Raw genomic sequence first — 23,840 nt, forward strand, 5'->3', positions numbered from 1 at the left:
CATTTTGCTTGTTTATTTTCGCCTCGAACGCTTTCAGGTCGGAACTGGATAAAAAAAAAAAAAAAAAATCAACTCGGATATATCCGACCATCCTCGAATGCAGCATGAGAATAAAATAAACACAAGCGACGTGAAACGGGTTTGCAAAACATGGGCACAATCACACATAAACACGGTGGTGGGGGTTGGCGGGCATTTTGTAATGTTTGTACGCCACGGAACAAAACAGCACACACAAAGACCATATTAGGGGAAATGGTTTAATCTGGAGACAGAGGCAAAGAAACACACCACATATGAACAAACATCGACCAAAAAAAAAAAAGAACAGAGTTTCTCGTCTACACACTCTGCTAATGGGGGGGGGGGAAGGAAAAGAGAAACAAAACCAAAAAAATAACACACAAAATAAAGAATCTACACAGATTTTTTTTTTTTTAAGAAAAAGCAAGGCTCAAACTAAACGGTTAACTCTTAAACTAAGACAATTATCCACACACGTTGTCAGCACAAATACTAACATGAAACTTACCACCATTTTAGAGGAGGATCCCAACCCCCACAGAAACGGATTCACTAACTGAGGAAAGTCAAAACCAGGCAACTTTTTTTTTTTTGTATTTGTTTTAAAGACACAAAATGATAATAATAATAATAATAATAATAGGTTGACGGCAACAAGCAAAAAAAAAAAAAAAAGAACCTGGTCAAAAGGCGAGGAGGCCACATTGAGAGGCCAGACAAATTTAGATTTTTCTCTTCTTTTAATTTTCCAATATAAAAAAGCGTCACTGGTACAAAAGACATTATGAACAACCAGTTGTAGAAATCGGGGGGGGGGGGCCCTCGGATTGATTTTTTTCCTTTTTTTTTCAAATCTCACCCTCGTTCAACCAAGTAAACAGAAGATGCACCCACTTTGGCTTTTTATCGAGACAAAGAAAAAAAAATAAACAAAAACTGTTAAAATGACCGCTTATCAGACGATGAAAGCATACACTTATATGCGTCTTATCTAAAAGAGGATGCAAAAGCTGACCACACTTGTCCCAAAAACAAAAGCACTTATTTCGTGTGTTTTTTTGTTTGTTTTTTTAATTCAAAAAGACGGGAGTGATTGTTGGAGCTGAAATTTGGTGATGGAAGCCCCTGAAGTGAGACTTGACTGTACATTGTGCTTCTTTTTTCTTTTTTCTTTTTTTTTTTTTTTTTTTGTCGTAAGGGTCACCATCGCTAAACACTTCACCACACACAAGACAGACATTAACAATGCGCGACTAACAAAGTGGTTCTTTAAAAAAAAAAAAAAAAAAAATACACATCAAATCAAGTCCACGTGGGTGTCGCAAAGTGTTCCAGTGCATCAACTCACATCTTTCAAAATATCATATTTGGATATAGAAGAAGAGGATGGGGGGTGTTTGTTTTATATTCTACATATATATGCTTCACGTCACAATACAACAGATACTAATTGACATACATCATATTTCCTTTAGGGGGTGCTGTTGAAGCAAGTGACACACAAAAAAAAAAGAAAGAAAAAAGGCGAAGTGCAGCAATCTAACCAAGGCCTGATAAGGATGTGTAGGCAGTTTTCTAGACGTGTATGGCACTTTCATTATTGTATTGCATTATATATATATAGAGAGAGATATAGAAAAACACTGTAAAAAGCATTCCAAAGAAAAATACACACACTACTTGTTGCCCCAAACAAGAAAAAAGCTCCCATATTTGTGCTTTAGTGCTCCTTCACAAGACGACACCAAATTTTGTGCACTTTTTTTTTTTTTCTTTCCCAAACTGGGGGAAAGGGGGCTGAGGCGTGGTGGGGGGGTTGCAGACAATGTGACAAAACCCAAAAAAAAAAAAGAAAAAAAAAAAAGCTGTACATGTGTCATTTTTTTTCTCACACACCAAAAGAAAAACCCTGAGTTGGCAACTCATTAGCGCAAAAATTTTTGCAGGTGGGGTGCAGTTGGGTTGGGGTGGTATACAATAAAACAGGAAAAAAATAAATAAAATAATAATAATAATAATCGCCCCCTTTGGGCGAGTGTAAACTCTGCAGTGGAATGTTTGTTTTTGTTTGTAAACCGACACCGCTGTGGTGGGATTTTTGTGGGTTGAAAAAAAAAAAAAAATGCTTTGACGCCCGCCCGAGTGGTCTCGTCTTCAGGGGCTCCCACATTTTTTTTTGGGTGAGCATTCCAAACTTTTGACACTTTGACAAGGAGAGAAAAAAAAAAAAAAAAAAAAAAAAAAGGAAAAAAAAAGGAAAAAAAGAAAAAAAGGAAAAAAGACATTGTCTGGCATCTGCTTGATTAACAAACATTGTAAATCACATGAGGCATCGCAAAAAACAGTGAAAGCATCCATAATCCATGACAAAAACAAAAAAATAAATTCACAGAAAAACCAACAAGACGTACCAAGTCATGCTAACACAAAAAAAGTGAAAAATTCTCAAAAATGCAGAGGAATTCTCAACTTCAAGTGTGGTTTTGATTTCGTCCAAATAACTGTCAAACTATTTTTTGTTTTTTGTTTTTTTTGTACTACAGTTCCCCCTCTCCTTTCCCCCGCCCCCTTTCCCAACACAGATGACATCACAACATAAATCTACACCAAAAAAAAAAACAACCCACCCACCAAGGTTTTTGCCTGGGTTTGGTTAGTTCGACCTCGAGAAGATTCAATGGTATAAAATATAAGTCATCTAAAGTGTGCATTTCAACCACAGATTGTCTATTTGTGAATCACTTCTACAAAAAAGTTTTGACTCGTGTTTAGGTAGTCATTCCTCCAAACTGAGCAAATGTACCTTTTATTGTGCCATTGGTAAGGTTAAAAACTAAAAATAAAAATGTAAATACACTGAATAATTGTGTAAATGAAAAGAAAATCTCATTTTAAATAGCCTTAATGGAGAACAAAAGGGGGAAGAAGAAAAAAAAAAAAAAATCACACTGCCCGCTAAATCATTAACGAGCGCCGACGGGGGTTTTTAATGGTCGAGGACAAATAATAATAAAAAAAAAAAAGTGGTTTCCAAGCCTTTGCTCTTCTTGAACATATTGCTAATGGCACCAAATAGCACAGCTGGCGTGCCAATCCCTGTATGTAACCTAACCGAGAGAGGTAATACAAAGAAATGTATTTAAAAAAAAAATCTAAAATAAGAAATCCCACAGGTTTTTAAAACATTCGTCAAAAAAAAAAAAAAAAAAAAAATTGAACGTAGGTACGTTTTCACATTACTTTTGCTTGACCTCTCTCCCATCTTGTCACATTTCGAAACAAAAAACACAAAAAATGATGAAACACGGCATGCAGAAGACAAGTCGGGTTGCGCTAAGTGGGCGGGGCCAGGAATTGGTCAGGCGAGCTTAGAGAGACATCACAGACAATGGTTGGTGGTGAGGATGAGGAGGAGGAGGAGCCTGCGCCTTTCAACATCATGAAGACATGCTAGGCTAACGGTGAGCAAACAGGCATGGAGATTTGTTCTAAAAATAAAACAAAGGGAATAAAAAACACAAGAAACAGACAGAGAGAGAGAGAGAGGAAAGAAAGAGGACAAAGAGGAGAAACGTTAGGGCCACGGCACAAGAATCGTTTTAGCCATGAGGCACAAAAAACAACAAATCGACACATGGCTGGGTCCCCCCCCCCCCCCAAAAAAAAACAAAACAAAATGGCCGCCCATTTGCCCAGACGGAAAACGCTGGAAGCTAATTTGGTGATCGTCGATGAGACGCGATGTTCACATTTGAGCTTCAACAATTAAAATCGACAACCGTTTTGGTAACCGTCAAGTTTTACTTCTTTGAAGCTACTCAATGCAGGAAACTGAATTAATTCCGAATTGCTACTGCCACATGTGGCCAACAATGAAACTGCACACTCCCTTCTTCATGTGCATAATGTGCATAATGTGCATGTGGCGTCGCAACATCTGCACACAAAGGGCGGGAAATTCAAACTAAGGCTGCTCCATTATGTAGAAAATATTAATCATGATTTATTTGGTAATAATTGAAATCATCATTAGATTTTTTTTTTTTTGGTGCAAAACAAGAATGATTAAATATAAAAAAAAAATATTTAGACCAATAAATTTCATTAAAAACACTATGATTATGCAATTTGCAATTATGCAAATATGAGCATTTAAAACAAATCAAATTAGTATTAATCTTTTATTTTTGTTTACAATTATGCCAATTTTGTAATTGTGTGCTGTAATAATCGAAAATGTAATTGAATATTGCAATTAATTACATAGCCCTCATTCAAACCCGAGTCCAAGCTATTGGAAAGATATTTTGGGGGAAAATTTCTACATTGAGCAGCTTTAATGTGCACAGTTATATCTCAAACATTCAAAATTACAACGATGGCGACTTTCTTTAGTAGCCAATTTAAAAAAAATAAATAAAAAATCACGCATTTGCTTCTATCAATTAACAATAATAAGTATGAAAATAACCAGCAGGGGGAGGGGGGGGGGGGGGGCGTGACAGAGGGCAACAACAAACAGTCAAACGGTAAACGAGACGACGTCCACGACGACTTCCGCCGACACACAAAAACAAAAAGACGGACTGGACTACAAAAGAGGACGACGTGACAACAAAATGGACTCCCGACATGCTTGGCACCGAAAAAGATCCATCCGGTGTCGTGCCCGGATGGATGGAATGACTGCAGGGAGGGTGTTAAGGACAAACTGACAGACAGACAAGAACGAGTGATGGCGGTCACGGCTTTGGCCCTTGGAAAAAAAAACAAAAAACAAAAAAAACTTTAAGTTAACCTGTCTGAGCTTCAGCTGAAGGCAAATGAAAACAAAACAAAAAAAGGCATGGGAAGAAAAGTCAACAAAAAGAAGAAAAAAAAACCCCGACGCTCTACACTAGCGACTCCAGTGATAGTCATAAATAATCATACATTAAAATATTTCAGATCAGACAGCAGGAATGAAATACAGTAGACGTGAAGAGATCATTGCAAACTTGTTTTTTTTTGTTGAAGGGAAGCCACAGGGCTCCTTTCTCCGCCCCCTGCCCCGCCCTAACTGAGTCTGTGCTGTGGTGACTGGCCGGAAGGGGCGAACTTACCCTAGCATTGCTAGCATTAGAGCTGGGGAGGGGGAGGGGGAAGAAGGGGGCGGGATCAGTAGGGCTTGCTGTCGTTCTTGGAACGCTTCAGCTGAACCTTCAGCCGCTTCATTCCGATCTGGAAGCCGTTCATGGCCTGGATGGCGGCTTGCGCCGACACCGGATTGTCGTAGCTCACGAAGCCTGAGGACGCACGCACGCACACGCACACGCACGCACGCCGTCAGACCGTCCATTCGTCAATTCGCATGACAAACGTACGTATTTCTAACGTCTAGCTGCGGCCAAACAATTGCAATTAGCTGATATAAAAAAATAAATAAATAAATAAAATAAAAAACACAGTCTTACAAGTATGATGAAAAAAAGCTACAAAGATTCTAAAGTATTTATTTTATTTAAAAATTAATCCAAAAATAGTCATAATTCTATCAAAATGTGTGCAACTTTTGTTTTAAATTTAGTTTTGAAGGTCTTGAAAGGCGCTTCCAAATGTAATGAATTATTATTGCAACAAAAACACATTTTATATATTATTAAAAAAATAATTGTAAAATATTTTGCCAAGCTGACACAATTACAAAAATCTGGCAAAAACATAATCAAAAAGTTTTGAAAAAAATGTAGCTTAAAAAAATGGAAAAAATATTGAACACCCAAAAAAAAAAGAGAAAAATCTGACAGGTACAAATAAAAGAATTAAATAAAAATTATCAAATGTGACAAAAATGAGTAAAAAAAAAAAAAAAAAGATTTTTTTTTTAAATTGGCAAGCAAAAAAAAAAAAAAAGGCAAAAATATTGCAAAACAACAGCCAAAACCAGGTGAGGAGAAAAAAAATCTGACAGATACAAATAAATAAATAGATAAATAAAAAATGGACAAACATGACAAAAATGAGTTAGGCAAATAGGCATTAGGTTTAGTGACTCAAATTTGGGTTCCATCGCCACCGTAGGAATGGACAAAAACATTTACTGCGCCTCCAAAAAAAAAAAAAAAAAAAAAAAAAAAAAATGGGGATATTAAATAAAGAATCTGACAAAAGCTAACAAAGATATGACAAACCTTGGACATAGTTATTTAAGGCAAAAAAAATAAAAAATTAAAGTTATTTTAAAGCTGACAAAGTTCTGAAATTGTGGGGAATCAGACAAAATTTCCATCACTTCAGGCACATTAAGATTTGCGTGTCAAAAAACGAGCATCATCGTATAAATGGCGCCGGCGAGCACTCACCAAAGCACTTGCTCAGATTGGTCTGCTTGTCGATGAAGACTTTGGCCGACACGACGTTCCCGAAGGGCATGAACATCTGCAGAAGGTCCTGGTCCCCAAACTCCTGCGGCAGGTGGTAGATGAACAGGTTGGCGCCCTCTGGCCCTACTCCATTTTGGCAAAACAAAAAGGGGGCGGGAGCTCCCGTTAGACGGCGGCGTGTCCCAACGCGCGACGTTGCGGGCGTGGCGAGCTCACCTTCCTTCTGGTGTCCCGGGATGCTCTGCTGCAGGAGCGGCTGCGGGTAGAGGGAGGGCAGCGCCGAGGCCGTGTACTGCTGCATCCCCGAGTAGGCCTGGGTCAGCGCGTCCATGGAGGTCGCCGCCGAGCCGTTGGCCATGGACGAGCCCAGGCCGCCGTTCAGCGCTCCCATCCCTAAGACACAAAAAACATCAGCAATGGAAAAAAAATGAAGCCACCCAAGAACCTTTTTCCACTTCAAACTGGTTTTTTTCTTACACACCAACCTATAATAGGTGTGTGGTTTTGGGGGTTTTCTGACTCAGTTGTAAATGTTAGCAAAGTGATGTGGAACACTCGTCAGGCCGTTCAATGACGCCATGAGTTTGCTTTTGTAATTCTTCAGAAATTGGAGCGTTTCCTTGCTGTTTTCCCATCTAAAATGGTTTATTTTTATTTTATTTTTTTTATTAATTTAAAATAAATATAATAATAATATTGAAAATAATTAATTCATTAATATTTGCTTCTAATCCCAAAAAGATTTCTGTTTTATCATCCCCCCCAAACATACATTTTTTTTGGCCAGCAGTTATTCGCAAAACCTGTTCCCATAGCCAAAATTCACATTTTCCTTTTTTATACACTTTAAAATTCACCCATCGAAGGATAAAAACTTTTTACTTTCTACCATTTCCATTCAGTTTTATTTTTACATTTCTTGAAAATTCAAATAAAAATAGATGGATGGAGACGCCACTATTAAATGTAAAGGTTAAGCTAAAAAAAAAAAAAAAAAAAAAACTGTTTAGAGTAGAAATAAAAATGAATTTAAATTTTTTACTTTTGCACGAAAATTTTTATTATTTTTTTACTCCAAATATCTGCTTGGCGCCCAAGCCGTCCTTACCGCCGACGCCGCTGGTGAGCGCGTTGAGGTTGTTGAGGCCGACGGAGGCCCCAGTGAGACCCTGCAGGGTGCCCAGAGATGCCAACGTGTTCATGGCGGCACTGGCACTGGAACCCACTGTCGAGCCGGCTGGTGAAAGGGAAAAACACGACATACGGATTCAACGCGGGGGCGATGCCACATACAACAACAACAAAAAAACATGCATACATACAATCTGGAGAAAAGCAGAGATGCACGCTGTATATTTACGCAACTTTACGGCGCTCATCAAATTGCACGCAGATGTTTAATTTGAATAGAATTCATTTGAATGGCCAATTTTCAGCTCCGTCATCTGCAGGCTGCATGACAAAGAGCAGCAGAGCTTCGTGCTTCGTTTACACCTGCTGGACACTTGATTAGGTGCGAGGGCACAACACCAGAAGTCCATTGTGGGAGGTACAACCAGTAGAGATACATTTGAATACGTTGGAATGTAGTAGAAAAGGACATTTATTTTTGGTAGACAAAAAAAAAAAGATGGATGGAAAAGGCAAAACTAATGTATTCAACAATTAAAGCAAATGGCCAATTTATAGCTAATTTCTCTATGCTAAATAATCTTTACGATTGTTTCTGATGTAATGTAACTTTTGAGATGAGGAATTTTTTTTTTCTCAAAAAATAAAAAATAAAAAAATAAAAAAATAAAAAAAGAATAAAATGCTCGATTTATAGTCGACTAAAAAATGGACTAAATAAAAACAGGATGAGGTCGACTAACTGTGATTTAAAAACTAACAAGCGTGACTGAAACCGGACTAAATTTGAAAATGGCGGCTAAAATGACCACAACTGAACATCACCTGGACTGGCCAGCGCTCCGAGCGCACTGGTGGCGGCCGACAGGCCGGCGGAGGAGGTGGGACTGGCGGAACTTTGCGCCGCGGCGGCGGCGGCGGCTAATGTGGCCAAATTCTGCAGCTGGATGGGATTCACCCCTAGAAACAACAACAGTTACGCAAGTCGCTTGCGAGGTGTAACAAACATTTTCTTCAGAGTCTCGCAGTCAATCAAGCAATGGAGGCGAATGAGTCATTTGCTCTGCAGTCAACGGACGCGGCGTGGAAGAATGTACATGTTGAATGAAGAATGTCCATCTTGACGAGCGGACTCACCGAGCCTCTGAATACTGTTGAAACTGCTCTGGTTGCTCGTGGACGCGGCCTGTTGCAGCAACTGGGGGAGGAACGGAATCGGAAAAGGCGGCGTTAGTTTCATGCGGAGGTGGGCGGGGAAAAGGTTACATTTGATGCCGGTCGGCGACTTGAAGGCGAGAGCGCAACGCAAAAATAGATGGCGGGCTCTTCGCGTTACGTCTCACGCTGGCTGCTTGAAGATCAAACGAGTGGTCAAGCGAGCACAAGTCGAGCGAGAGAGAGAGAAGCCAAGCCGCTCGTATTTGTCTTGCGTGTTCAAGATGAAAATCGCAAAGCATTGGCAGGATTACAAAGTGAAGAATGATAAAAAGCAAACCGGTAAAAGCAGTGGTCTCGTGGCATGGTTTTTTTGTTGTTTTTTTTTGCAGGATGATTTGATAATTTTTTTTGTCCATCATTTTCTTTTTGGTTACTTTGGAAAACGTATATTTTGTTTTGTGTGTTTTTTTTTTGAAGAATTTGTTGGGTTCACGTGGATTTTTGCTATCATGAGTAGTATAGTTGAACTCCTTTCTTTGTGAAATACTCGAAACGACCCAGAGTCACCCACAAAATAATTTGAGTTTGAGACCCTTTTTTTAAAGCAATATTTTTATTTTTGCCTTCCCTGCAACAACAGCACTGAGGTCTCAATGATGCTTAGGTTCAACATTTTTGGTGTCACAATATACAATATTTCATTCTTTTGTGGCATGTAATGCTGCTCTGTGCATTAAAAGTTACATTTTAAGGTTTAACCCATGCTAGTTTTCACACGGAAAGTTAGCATTAAGCTAGTGGAATTTCATTGTATGGTTTGGTTGATTGTTATTTTTTGTTCTGTCTCAGCTTTCCAGTAAGTATATGTGTGCGTGTGTATATGTATATATATATATATATATATATATATATATATATATATATATATATATATATATATATATATATATATATATATATATATATATATATATATATATATATATATATATATATATATATATATATATATATTTTTATTTTATTTTTTTTAATGCTAGAGCATACAGAAGGCTTTGATGCAGCCTCCCAACTGCAGTGAAAGGGGTGAAAAAAATGGTAATAGTTACAAAAACGGCCAGCAGGTGGCAGCAGAGTATAAGAGACCAACCAGGGGCATGAAAAAAAGCCGTTTCCCCACAATTCAAAGCTATATTCTAATGCTAATTGCTGCAAAACGGAAACCGATAGAAATATACTTTTTTTGCCTGATGAAAGAAAAGACTAATCTTTTCTTTTTTTTTGTGGTTGCTTCCATGACTTTATAGCAATAGAACAATAATATGTGGGCCTTGCAAAATCAGTCAAAATCCAGTAAAATAGTGAAGGGGATTGCTTCTGTGAAAACAGCTGCCAGTCAATGAGTTAAAAAGTATCTTTTGATGAGTGTGTGTTTTCATGAGTCCAAATGTGTTTAAAGAATGTTGGAGGAGTACATCTATTCTTAAAAAGCTTGTAAATGGACTATTATGGCGAAGTTTCAGCTGCAGTAAATAAAAATAAAAAGGCTTTCACTCCATATACTAGTGAATATGATACTTTTTAAGACATCAAATGTTTTGAAATCCTTTCAATTTAATGCTTTAAATAATATCTGAGACTTACCGCCAGGTACTGAGGCGTGAGGCTTCCCAATCCGGCCAGGTTCCCCCAGGTGGAGGCGCTGTTGAGCTGCTGGATCTGCTGCACCAGTTGCTGCTGCAGACGTCGCTGCTCCTTATCCCGCTGCGTGTCGGCGAACTTCACCACCAGAGGCGAGGAGCAGCCCTGAAAGCGACAGCGACATTCAAACTGCTTCAGACGCGCACACAAAAAAAAATAAAAATAAAAAACAAGCCGGAAAGTTGGGGAGGAATTTGCATCGAGAACTTAAAATCAAATCAGGGTCAAAAGTGTGGGAAAGGGGTGTCGTCCATGTCTTAAGTTTCTTCTTTTTTTTTTTTTTTGTAATGGCCGCTGCATTCATATGAAAGCTAAAACAGAGAAGACAAATGTGCCATGCATAAGCCGAGCCAGGTCACATTCCAGAGAGGGCAACGGGACGATGCGGCAGACAAGTGAAGCTCTTTTGGGGCCCTGAATGGAGTCCACAGACGACAAAATGAAGACAGCGATGGCAAATCAAGACAAGGCAAAATGGCAGCAGACGGCGACGGGGGGGAAAAAGTGCAAAAACAATCAACGGTGCGGACAAACAGACACAGAACGGCTCGGACAGATGCATGAGGAGACAACGGCATGCGCTGCAAAGCCTTTTTTTTTTTTCTTTTTTCCTCTCCAGGGTCGAGAGCTCAACCAGGAGGCGGACTGGACTAGGAAAATAAATGGCTTTCGGTCCCATGCCTACTCGGGACCAATTTCAATCTAGGTGAGGACGAGATCGTTTGCTGGGGCCGATGATTGAACTCGCTTGGTGGGGGTGGAGCGTCCGATTTACTCGCTGTCAAATTATTGCCGCCCCACTTGCGAGACTCTCGTGGCTATGCGAGGACGAAAAACTGGAGCGTCGCTTTGGCCTGTTTGAAAATGAAGACGCTAGGGGTGTAAACGATAACTATCCCTGTGAAAAGTGTTATTAGAGATTTTATGTTTGTTTTTTATATATATATATATATATATATATATATATTTATTTATTTATTTATTTATTTTGTATGAATGAGCTAATTTTTTTATTTTTTTTACAATATTGTGCCTTGTTAACTCATTTGCTCCCAATAACTTACAAATACAGTTTGAATATAGCTTTTTTTTTTAAGTGTCCCAAAGACGTATTTATATGTTTGTTTGCTTTTTTTTTTTTTTTTTTTTTTATACTTGAGCATACAGAAGGCTTTGATGCAGCCTTTCAACTGCAAAGAATGGTTGCAGAAATGGTAGTTATTACACAAACGGCCAACAGGTGGCAGCAGATCAAAGGAAATCAACCAAGGCCATGTTGAAAAAAGCTCAATTACAATTTTAAATAGCTTTGTGAAAATGGATTAAACTTAGCTATATTCTAATGCTAATTGCTGCAAAACGGAAATAGAAATTACGTTTTTTTTTTTCCTGATGAAAGAAGAGACTTTAATCTTTCTTTTGTCAGGTTACATGTTTTTATAATAATACAACAATATTCTGTGGGCTTTGCAAAATAAGTCAAATTCCAGTAAAACAGCCGGGAGCGAACAGGATTGTTTCTGTGAAAATGGCTGGGAGCGAATGAGTTAAAAAATAAAATAAAATAAAATAAATAGTTTTTCCTTGCCCTTTTGTGGTTTGATCAGGGGATGTCGCTGGTATTTGTCAACTGTGGCCATGTGAAGCCCTTTGAGACTCTTCTGTGATTAATCGCCAACTTCCCCACAATATCGTTTCGAATATTGCACTGTGGTCGTGATAATATTCTATCGTGACGTTTGGATATCGTTACGTCCCCATTAGACAGTTCCAAGATATCAATTGAATTCAATTCTAATCTTGCTGCCGTTCAGCAGTCGTGTGCAACGTAATCCAAGAATTTTCTTAGACACGTCTCTCTTTTATTTATTGTTGTTTTTTTATTTATTTAGTTTTAACCGTCTGGCTTAGACATGTTGAAGTCTTTCCAACACATGGGGGCAGCAGAGTATGTGAAGAAGGGGGAGGGGAGGGGGGGTAGAAATAGGTGCTGAGGGGGATACAGTACCTCCATAGTCTGAGAGTGATGCATGGTTTTGATTGCATTCTGTGCCATTGACCTGGTAGCAAATGTGACAAACGCACAGCCTGTAGGAGGAGGGGGGGAGGAGGAGGAGGGAACAATAGGAGAGGGAGGGGACGGGGAGATTGGGAGGGACAAGAAGAAACAAAAACAAGACAAAAAATAGGTTTGGACAAGTCGTTATGAACCCCCAAAAAACACATTACACAGTAACAAAGAATGCACACAGAACCACCCTCACTGGTTAGCACACAGAGAAAAGAAGACAACGGAACAGTAACACATGAGCACAGTGACTTGACAGATTCAAAAAAGTGCCACCCACAGAGGCTCGACCGTGTGGTGAAAAACACTGATTTCATATATACACACACACACATATATATGCACACAAATACACACCCGTCTACCATTATCATACGGAGCTGCAAATGTTTCAAAGAGGACAACCGTTAAGGGCCCGTTTGACACGCGACGTTCGCCGGCTTATGTCAGTCGCGATATCGGCGGCCGCCGCCGCTTCAAAAGGTTTCCACGCGGCCCTTCGGAGCTTTTCATGTGGCAGAAAAGCCTCGTGGAAACGTGACGACGGGCTAAATCAGGCCTCGCCGCGTGCGTGCGGCAGAGGCGGCGCGAGCGAAGATCCGGAGGAGTCTGCCAGCCGCGCCCGCCCAATGAAGACAGGCAGCCAGTCGGCAGTTGCCAAGGCGACGGGGGCCCATTGTAGCCGAATGGCGCGACGCGGCGCGGCCGTCCTTCAGCGTGCCGCGCGGGGGCCTCGAGTGTCGCACCGTTTGAAAAGCGTTTTTATTTGGAGAGGTGACGGGGGCGGCGGGGGGGAGGGGCCACTTACCTCGGCTCTGCCCGTCCGGTCCGCGCAGGATTCGACACTCCTCCAGCTGGCCGAAGGACGAGAACATCATCCTGACCTCGTTCTCGCCGTATTTCTTTGAAACCATTCCGATGAACAGTTTTCTGTCTTCCACCGCTGCGGAGACCAAAACAAAACAAAAAACAAAACAAAAAAAAAGCTTTTCACTTTTCACAATTATGGCGCAATGACAACCCTTGCACCTTTCGCCTCGCTCCTTTCTTCCCTTTCTTGTTGCCGGCGCCGCCTTGTCACGCTGCCACGTTCTCAACCTCCAACTCGGCGCCAGAACAAATCTGTACAACTTACAGGCTTTGTTTCCCCTCCATGTCTGCTCCTCCAGGCACAAGATGATGATGTATCATCATCCATTTTTGTGCTCACCGCCTCCTCCCCCATCCCACCTCCCATACCTGCGCTCGCTTGCTGCCTTTTTATAAAGCCTTTAATCCTGCGAGTGCTCGCCGCTATGTAGAAATTTTCTTGCCCTGCCATTACCTCAACTACGACCTTCACACGAGAAGAAAAAAAAAGAAAAAAAGAAAAAAATTACACTTACCGCTGGTTTTCTCACTGTCAGCTGGTTTCATCTGGATGGGATGATGCATCTGTGGAGGGGAGTGTGGAAGGAGATTATTTAATTGTTCCAAGTGCAAGCGGCCACAATCGTCCATGAACCACGTAGGCACTGGGGATGTAACGATAACGGCAATGCCGTGATATCGTGTTATTAAAACTGCCACATTATATTGCCATCGTTGTCATCTCACAATTTTAAAAGCAGCACATCTGTTATAAAAGTCAGGTTGACTTCCATTTGTGCAGTTTCTAGCACCCTCTGGTGGCTAGTTTTTTAGTGCCGTTTAATTTTTACAAGGCATGTTTTGGCCCTAATATCCATGCTAATGGTCAGATGACGCGGCACGTGATATGCTTGTGAACCGAGTCAATAAGTGCGCGCATTAGCAACTAAGTGCCTCAATATGAACTCATTTGCTCCCAAAAACGTATAAATACGTTCGATTTCAAATTTTACCAAGACGTATTTATTCGCTTTTTGGTTTTTTTTTTATGCTAGAGCATGCAGAAGTCTGATGAAGCCTCTCAACTGCAAAGAACAGATGGAGAAATGGTAGTTATTACAAAAATGCCCACACGGTGGCAGCATAAGTATAAGAGATCAACCAGATTGAGAATTACTTAGAATTTTGATTATATTTGTGAATAATGATGAAACTTAGCTATATTCGAATGTTAATTGCTGCAAAACTGAAACCGGTAGAAAGGTACTTTTTTTTTTTTTCCCTGATGAAAGAAGAGACGCTAATCTTGCTTTTGGTAGGTTCCATGTTTTTATAGCAATAGAACACAATATCCTGTGGGCCTTGCAAATCAAGTCAAAATCCAGTAAAACAGCCAGTAGCGAAGTGGGTTGCTTCAGTCAAAATGAGTTCAGTGTTACTAGAAATTGTAGGTTGTTTATATGCATTGCTGTAATGTCCAAAAGCACAATATTGGTTTTTTTTTTTTTTTTACAATATTGTGACCTATTTTTGTATCGCCAACATCCCCACAATATCGTGGTGATTATCGTATCATGATGTTTGGATATCGTTCCATCCCAAATAGTCACTCCAGCTCATTATGTCGCATTTCTCTTCGCACTCCTGCTGCTGACAGCCTTCCCCTTCCCTTCTGCACTCATTCGCTTTGCTAGCAAAGGATCAAGTTCTCCGCTTTGCACTTTTATTGTCATCGATTTCCTCCAGCTTCATCTGCATCTTGACCAGCAATTCACCTCCGCGCAGTCCGAGATGTAAAGCGAGGTTTTAGTAGCAAAGAGATTTTGTTTTGTGGGTCTTTTTGTGGGGGGGGGGGGTAATGCATCTCATTAGACATTTGTGAGCGCCGTGGCAACACATTATATAAATAGGCCAGGCTGCGTCGAGCCCGAGCGGCACAATAATAGTCTCGGAACATTTTCACTCTTCATAATGCGAGTGGGCGGGTTGGGGTGTCTGCAGAACAAGCGCTCAAGGATCTGAAATTTCTTCACCGCAGCTTTAATGGAGCGTCTCTCTTTTCTTTTTTTCCCCCCTTTTCTCTTTTTTTTTGTCCTCGCACGACTTCGCCCCAATCAATATTTTTTAAGCACATTTTACCTGCCATGTGGCGCCAAAGAATAAACAACACCCACGAGAGGCTGTAGCAGCTTGTACGTATGAAAAGAAAAAAAACTCGGTGGTGGATTTGCTTTTTTTTTTTTTGACAAGCATAAAGAGAAGCAGACAGATGGCCCGCTCGGTATGGCTACTGGCGAGCATCACTGACCGAGGAGAGAGTGAAATCTGGAATGAGCTCACAAGCTTTTTTTTTTTTTTTTTTTGTGTTCCGTACCGTCACTGCCATCCAAACTCAGTCACCTGCAGCAGTCGGGTGCCAGTGAAGCCGTTACAGCACGCTTGATTCAAAATGTCTGGCTGACGGATCGCCCTCGGGTGTGGAGAGTCCGCTCATTTATCAGCCGCCTTCGATATTTACAGACCAACCTCCACGACAGCAGAGCTTTTTTTTTCGAGTAGTCGGAGGTATTGATTTCATTGACGGCCGCTGCCGTTTGCTATGGATTAAGTCAAGTGGCCAAGAGGTGCTTTGGAATGGAGACTAATCACGGGCAAGATTTGTGTTGCTTTTTACGCGGCGCCTGCGTGTTTGGCTGTAATTGCCAGCTGTAACGCTTACTTTTTTTGAAGACTCGAAATAAAAATGTGCATCAATGATTCACGAGGGAAAGGGATGAATAATTTGTTCCACTTGAAGGTGAACGGGTGCCTTGCCGTGCCTGAACAAATAAAAACACCCTTTTGGTGAAGCCAAATTTCAGCTGATATTGGAGAATTTCATTCACATTTTAGCCAAGCGATGCTCACATTTTATTTTACAGTCCGGAGTGGCTTACGTGGCCACCTAGCGTGCCGCGTACTCACCCCACTTAAGGTCTTGATGTTATGTAGGGCATTCTGGGCATCCAGTGCAGCTTTTCTTGTATAAAAAGTTACAAAACAGCATCCTGTGATAGAAAGAGAAAGAGGGACAAACTATTTCAAAGCAGTACGTCACACGAGGGCTCTGTAACGAGGCAAAAATCCAATTACGATTTTCATAATTGCAAAATTGGCATAATCGTAAAAAAAGGTTAATAATTTTGAGTCGTTTTGAGGCATGTGCACAGCTAGCTAGCCTGCACCGCGCACGCCATACAGCACATGCTTAACTCCTCCGCCAACATTTTGCTAATAGACCTGAAAATTGTCTTCATCTTTAACATATTTAAAGGGATACTTGACTAATTGAGCCATTTTCTACTACACAGGTGATGTCATCTTCAGTTGACAGCAAGTGCAAAAATAACTGTTTAAATGTATTATTTGTACATGAAAAGCAAGTTAAATTAAAATTTTGTATCAAAAGATGAGAGATTGTTTAAATGGTTGTGATTTGAATTCTTAACAAAAATAATCCCCATTAGTATTTCTGTCCTATCACACATTCTTGATTGTACTGTGCTTAACCACAAGTGAAAATTGGGCATCGGGCAGGTCAACTGCCAGTGTTTCAAACTTGGAATATTTTCAAAATTCCCCCAAAATGTACCAGAAACCTTTGAGAGATTTGCTGTAATTACAACTCGCAAAAGAAGCTGAAAGGGATGAAAACATTTCATGCACACGTCACATGTTAGCAACATGTGACAAGGTCGTTGTGAGAGCCCATTGTTGGGATGGCCTGTGGCTGCTGTGTGACATGATGACCATGGTCGGAGTTTGGGGGGGGTTAGATGGTTGACCACAGGTCAAGACCGCCCCCAACCCATCATCATGTGAAGCGGCATTGCCCGTCCAACCTGAAAGTGTACAAGCATTCAGACGGCAGGAAAAAAAAACAAAAAAACGGGGGTGATGAAGAAAGAGGCGGTGGTGGGGGTGGTAGTGGGGGCGGAAGGAAAGAAGGGGGGGGAGCCTCTCATCCTTCCGTCCCAGCAGACCGCCGATGGCGTTCCAGCCTGTCAGTTTCACTGGGATAGGGAAGTGGAGCACTGCAGCGTCTCTGACCTACATAGTGTGTATTATGCCGTTGCTGGAGCTCCGGGGCCGCGGGGGTGGGGCGGGGGTTGGTCTGCGTTCTGTCGAACCCGAACACGCATCGAGACGCGGTCGCGCCGACAACTGGCTACGCCTCGTCGGCTGCTTACGGGGTTCTTTTTCAGATGATTATTTGATGAACCGCACTCGAAACGCTTTTAAAAAGAAAATCTGGACGGCGGCTACTTAATGGACCCGTGGCGCTAAAAAGTAAACAACCGAAAACAGACAAATAATCACACAAACGCGTAACTGATTACCTAAGAGGGATGGCTTTATTATCTGCTCTGCAAATAAACATCAGCCCGATTGCATCACGTGGACCCCCCCCTCCCACTGGGGTGCGTCGACGAGAAGCGTCGGAGGATGAACGTTTTATGCAGATATGGCAGGATATTCACCTCACACAGACAGCTGTGATTGGGCCCGATTAGCTATTAGAATACATTAACATGTCAATAGGCCATCACAGCTGAAAACGCCACACAGAACCACCAGGAGGAAGAGGGGAAGTCGGTGGGTTGGGAGGGGTGGTGGGGGCTTAAAAAAGCGGGCTTTGAACCACCACCGTTGTGTGTGCTGGGGGTTGAACGTCGAGTGCAACACTGCCCTTTACACACATACAGAGACACACATTGATGCGCCTGTTTGATTGCTGCCATTTTGTGCCATCTTTACAGACAGGACAGCAAGTCACCCTTTGGTCAAATCGAAAAAGATCCGTCGCCTTACCGGTGTGTCAATCTTGGTTTTTCAAGAAGAGAGGAGCGCTTTGTTAAAAACGTTTGCGGATAGGCCCCCCCCACCCCTCGAAATGGAAATAAAGCGTTTGTTTATTTGCCTGGAGATTCCAATTGGATCACAAGGGCTCCCTTGAGACGCATCGTGCGCTGATGCCAGGTGTGAACAAGTGTTAAGTGTTCGCTTACGGGATAATCGTACAAATTGCGTGTTAGAAAACAAAAGTGCGTGGCCGTCTTCCCAGTTGAGCATCGCCTGATAAGGACGGACAGACGGACGGAGCAGTGCCAGCGATTCAGGACACGCCACATCTACTCGGCGATGGCGAGCCCGGAGAATGTAAAGTCAGCGGTCACAATTGGGACATGGAGAGGCCACATCTAAACTGGTCCGACCACCGTGACCACTCGGGGTGGATAATTGGCTCCGAGCTGACAGTCACTTGAGCGTCCGGTGAATGTAAACTTTGGCGATGTCGCAGCGGCCCACACACGGAGACTCGCCTCGCTCCACCTGCAGTTACTTCAAGGAGGCAGAAAGCTTCCAGCAGCACAGCACAGCACAACGCAGGCTGCCGTCTCCAAAGCAACAGCACCATCAGGAAATGGAGAGCAGCATCCACTTGTTTACCGTTTTTTGTTTTTTTGTCAAAAACGCTGACACTGGCCCAAAAACAACTGATCCTTCATGCACAGTGGTGTGCTGTATTATATGTGTGGTAGATCTGGTCTGTGCAGACCAACTGGGATAGCGCTTGATGTGTCACCATAACTGCCTCTGTGTGAAAGTGGCTTCACGCACGTCTGACTCGAGAGCTGCTAAGTCTGGTTGACATGGCAACTTCAAAATCGGTACAACATAACAAAAATGTTAAGAACCAGGGTTCCAAAGAAATTGTTGATAACTTTATAATTTCTAAAATCAGCAATTTAAATGATCCACCAAACTTCCAAAATGACCATGACGTATCAAAACTATCTAATTTAAATAGCGCACGTGGAACATCCTTTGTGAGAAGAGCAGTATTGGCCAGTAGAAAACGTCATGAACTTTAGTAATCAATTGTTCTTTTGAGGATTTTCAAGTGCTCAATGTGCACATAGTTGATGGGCCACTTGACATGTTGCTACTGCCAGCATCCTTAGCTAGCAAGTGGGCATACGAATAGGGCGGAGATTCTTCGACTAAAGAAAGAAATTTTACCATAAACACTCAATTCAGCAATATTTATATCGCGGGCCTCTAATCAATACATGTATCAATAAGGAGCCATCAAAATCAATATATTCAAGATTTGTTTGTCATTTCCCAGCGCATCTCTGAAATCTGTTCCTTGCTGTGCATGCACATTTCGACCAGATATGACACCGGCGGTAAACCGGAAGCACTGCTAATATTCGAAGAAGAATTCTTCTTCTTATTATTATTATTACTTTTTTAATCGTTAAATATTGTTTGGGTATACATGACTGTTTTCATAAAAATGAATGTAGAGTACTTTTATTTAAAAGTCGGGAAATACGATATGCATCGTGACACCTGCATTGCAAGGTTGTTGATAGCAGTCACAATTTCTAATGCGGCTTATTGAAATGGGTTTTAAGACTACTGAATGCTGTCATGTGGAAGCACAAACACGGCTGTGCTGCAAGAGCAGACAAGCAATGTTGCTTATTGCCCCGAGGGGGGGGATTGTGCTGAAATGTGACTGCGGGTGATAGATGGCGACGACCGGGTTCGACGCCTTTTCACGCACAAGGACACATTCCAGACGCTGGCGGATTTCAACAAGGAAACGGTTCGCGCCAACACGGTCCCCCACGGATCCTACCTTTGCTCTGAGGGGGGTTCTGAGTGCGATCGCGGAGGATATTGATCTGGTGCACGGCTCCAAAAGGCTCAAAAAGTTCCTTGAGTTCCGTTTCCGACCAGGACCGAGGGATCTGTCCCACAAACATCTTGATGGAGTCTGGGTCTGGCTGATCCAAGTGTTCCGACGACCCGTTCATCTTCATGCCGTTGCTGAAAAAACAAAAAGCAAAGGCACGCCGCTAGTGAAATCGTCTCTTAGTTCCACAACAGCTCAACTGTGAAATTACCATGTAAATATTTGTCCGTTTCCCATCCGATTGTTATGTCCTTTACAATCTCGATTGGTTATTGGCTAAATGTTTGATGTTCGCCATCGAGTGAAGCGGTGGGGCGGAAAGAGATATTTTCTGCCGAGGCTCTTTCAGAAGCATCAGAGTAGAACCCACCTTGAAATTTGCCGTCATTCGATAACTGTACAGCCCCTCGGCTCTCGTGTTTACAATGAATGCACTGGAGACATCAATAATGAATCACAGGATGACTCAAGAGCTTGACATGGCCTTGTGTGAATTCAAAGAAATGTGCATTGAATTTAGTGAAAGGATTAACGAATGGGATTTCAAGTATCCTACCAGAATCAAGGTCGTTTTTGGTTTTGGCCATAATGTGATGAAGCATGTAGGCTAGTTAAAGTCCATTGATCGCCGACGTCAGTGCTATTTTTTCAGCACATTACAGAGGCGGACAACCATTGTTGCATCACAAACTGGTTGCACATTGAGACATTTAGAAAAAACACATCTTGACTTGTATACTATCCACCTCCACCACCAGCTTATTTCCATATTCTCTGGCTCATTTGGGCATACGAAAATTGTCGCCACACCACTAGCAGTTAGTCGACAGAGTATTAGTAAATGCCTAATCGGTCCAACCGCTAAAACCATGAAGAACATCTTTACATTTCTTACATTGATCGAGCATTGTAAAACTGCATACATGAACTAATTTGCTCCCAAAAACGTATAAATACGTTATATTTTAAATGTTTGAAGTGTCCCAAAGACGCATTTATAAGTTTGCTTTTTTATGCCAGAGCATACAGAATGCTTTGATGCAGCCTGTCAACTGCAAATAACAGTTGACGAAATGGTAGTTATTACACAAACGGCCAGAAGGTGGCAGCTGAGCAAAGGAGATCAACCAGAAACAAACTGATTCCACCACGGTTTAAAACAGATTTGTGAATAATGATGAAACTTAGTTATATTCTAATGCTAATTGCTGCAACACAAATGGATAGAAATATACTTTTTTTTTCCTGATGAAAGAAGAGACCCTTTGTTTTGGTAGATTACATACTTTTATAGCTATAGAACACAGTATTCTGTGGGCCTAGCAAAATCAGTCCAAATCCAGTAACAGCCGGGAACAAAGGGGATTGCTTCTCTGAAAACGGCTGGGAGTTAATGAGTTAAAAAGGATGTAAGAGGCAGAAAATAAGCCACATTTTAATCTGAATCTGACATTTGAAACATTTTCTTTATTAATAGGGCATGAGATTGGCTTTGTTGTCCATGACCCAACTTCAGGTAAACGTGTCTATAAAAAGATTGTATTTTAAAGACAGAGCAACCTTGTGACGGACATGTCACGACCAGGTGCCCTGAATACAAACACAGACACTCGGATGACTATTTTGCAACCCTACTATTGCAGGGGAAATGATCGGCCATTTTCCCAATTTCAACAACCATCCATATGGTCACTCTCAGGGGGTTTTCTTTGTGCTGCATGATGCTGGTGATTTAGAGGAGTGAGAGCAGAGCAGACAGTACATTAGGACAATTTCTTTGACGGAAAGACGTCACGACAGAAAAGAAAAACAACTACATCAGCAATCCAAATCTGAGAAGAAGCACCAAGGACAGCACACCAAGATGGAAGACGGCGTTCCCGGTATTACATTAGTGAACTTAAAACACGGTCAGAATGAGAACAAAATAGCCATTTTGCACACAGACCTTTGGACGCGAGCCATCCATCTCTTACAAATGGAGCCCAAGCGTTCCGCCGAAACGCCAAACTCCTTGAGGGATTTAAACGACATGCTAACAAATACCACTTCCACTCGCTCTCCTCCCTGAAATCCAAATCCAAAAGCTTTTATTCCCACGGCGCTGTCAACATAGCGGAGTGACTTAGGAACCGTGTGGCCTCTCCCCCCCTCCCGACCGAGCGCCTAAGCAGGCACCGCAAAGCTTTCAAAAGCTCTCCAAATGGCTGCTTCGCGACACTTTGCGCCACATTTCCTTCTCCTCAGGCACACTGGGGATGGTACAGGGAGTAACCCGCGGCTTCTTCGGCACAGCGGGGGAACAATCACATATTGTTCCCCATGCTGCCGAACACTATTCACCACTCGGCTACAAGCACAATGGGCCGACTCAGGGGGACGCTTCGGAATATGTGGAAGGCCGAGGCGCTGCTGGGTGTGCGTCTGTGCGACACCATTTCTTCGCTTTTGCCGTCAGCGTTCTGGCGCCATTTTGCTGTCGGCACTTAAGAAAACTGCATTATAACAAATATCCTGCTGTAAAGAAACGCCAGCAAAACAGGCTCTTCCACTTGAAAATCCCCCATAATGATTTGGAGATTATGTGGAATAAATAGTATTGATACCCCACTTTAAATGTACGTATTTCAGAAAATATTTCCTTGTTAGATTCCTTAAAGATGCTTGTTGTCCTTGACCATTCATAAAGTTATTTTGCAAACAAAAATAATGTTGAATATTTAACATTTTACAGCAGAGACCAATATAAACTTGAGAAAACAAAATGTGGCTAATGATGACACCACACAGCTGTGCCACATTGATCTGGAGCACATCACAGTAAATAATGACCTAATAACATGACAAAAACATTCCAAAAATGAAATAAAACTCAACATTCTCACCAGAAATGTAGATTAATGTATTCATGTCTGAACGATTGCTACAGATACGACTTTCTGGTCAAAGCTGGCTGGGTATAACAAATTTTGCTGTTAACAGAGGACAGAAAAATGCTGACGTCGCACCAGCCCTGTGGGGACAAACTAGAAATCTGATTAGTTAAAGAAACAGTACTGTTGCCAATACAGTATTGTATAACTTAAAAGTTACATAAGCTAACACTAATGATGCTGAAGGCTCTTGGCAGATTGGCATGAAATGGCAAAAGAGACCAAAATCTGATGTGACGGGAGGGGGGGGGGATTAAAAATCCAGCATACATATTACTTTGCAATACTGTGGCCAATCTACATCTTGACTGTGCCTAGAAATTCTGCCCCCGACTGTTATGCACAGAAATGATGACAACGGGCGACCGTTGTCATCATTTCTTGGCGGAGTCCAACCCTCATTGGAAACAAATTTGACTTGCTGCCGGTCAAGTATTCCGTCCCTTTTTTCAGATGATGTGGTTCCGTTAAGCAAGGTGCGATCTCCAACTCTCACTTATCTGAGGCCATGGTTCCTCAGTCGTTTAAAGGGATGGGGAACCCGCTCCAGGTTGGAGACGAGATCCTGCCCAAAATGGAGGAGTTCAAGTATCTTGAGGTCTTGCTCACGTTGATTGGTAAATCGGTGTAGCGTCTGCAGTGATTGGGACTTTACTGGTCTGTCGTGGTGATAAAGGGGCGGAGCCAAAAGGACCCGCATGCCCACAAATCGTTTGAGCCTACTTTCTGTCCGGCCTTGCCGACGACCTGTGCCATCAAATCGCACTCTTGGTGGCAGCTCACAGTTATCAGGCGGGCTATGGTTGATGTCAAAATTGTAGTGTGGCCACTGGCCCAGTCAGAGACACAGAACAAATTTACGAAAC

General features: G+C 41.9%; 1 protein-coding gene across 7 annotated transcripts in view; it reads right to left on the bottom strand.

Annotated features, from left to right (window-relative positions):
* Positions 1-246: 246 nt before the first annotated feature.
* The window catches only part of LOC144016498 (CUGBP Elav-like family member 2), a 37,867-nt gene continuing 14,273 nt past the window's right edge, over positions 247-23,840 (bottom strand). For 2 of the 7 annotated variants that reach the window (XM_077517704.1, XM_077517707.1), the window contains 12 exons: positions 19,985-20,175; positions 16,258-16,340; positions 13,830-13,878; positions 13,253-13,387; positions 12,385-12,464; positions 10,320-10,481; positions 8,655-8,715; positions 8,343-8,477; positions 7,495-7,623; positions 6,603-6,779; positions 6,366-6,512; positions 247-5,309 (listed from right to left, as the gene is read on the bottom strand). In XM_077517704.1, the coding sequence (XP_077373830.1) occupies positions 5,182-5,309; positions 6,366-6,512; positions 6,603-6,779; positions 7,495-7,623; positions 8,343-8,477; positions 8,655-8,715; positions 10,320-10,481; positions 12,385-12,464; positions 13,253-13,387; positions 13,830-13,878; positions 16,258-16,340; positions 19,985-20,175 (1,477 nt within the window). In that variant the 3' untranslated portion in view covers positions 247-5,181. Of the gene's footprint in view, positions 5,310-6,365; positions 6,780-7,494; positions 7,624-8,342; positions 8,478-8,654; positions 8,716-10,319; positions 10,482-12,384; positions 12,465-13,252; positions 13,388-13,829; positions 13,879-16,257; positions 16,341-19,984; positions 20,176-21,989; positions 22,739-23,840 lie in introns of those variants that run through there. The other 5 variants (XM_077517702.1, XM_077517703.1, XM_077517708.1 and 2 more) reach the window with 4 other exon arrangements.

The sequence above is a fragment of the Festucalex cinctus genome, chromosome 3 (genome assembly GCF_051991245.1).
Source record: "Festucalex cinctus isolate MCC-2025b chromosome 3, RoL_Fcin_1.0, whole genome shotgun sequence".
NCBI classification, from domain to species: Eukaryota; Metazoa; Chordata; class Actinopteri; order Syngnathiformes; family Syngnathidae; genus Festucalex; species Festucalex cinctus.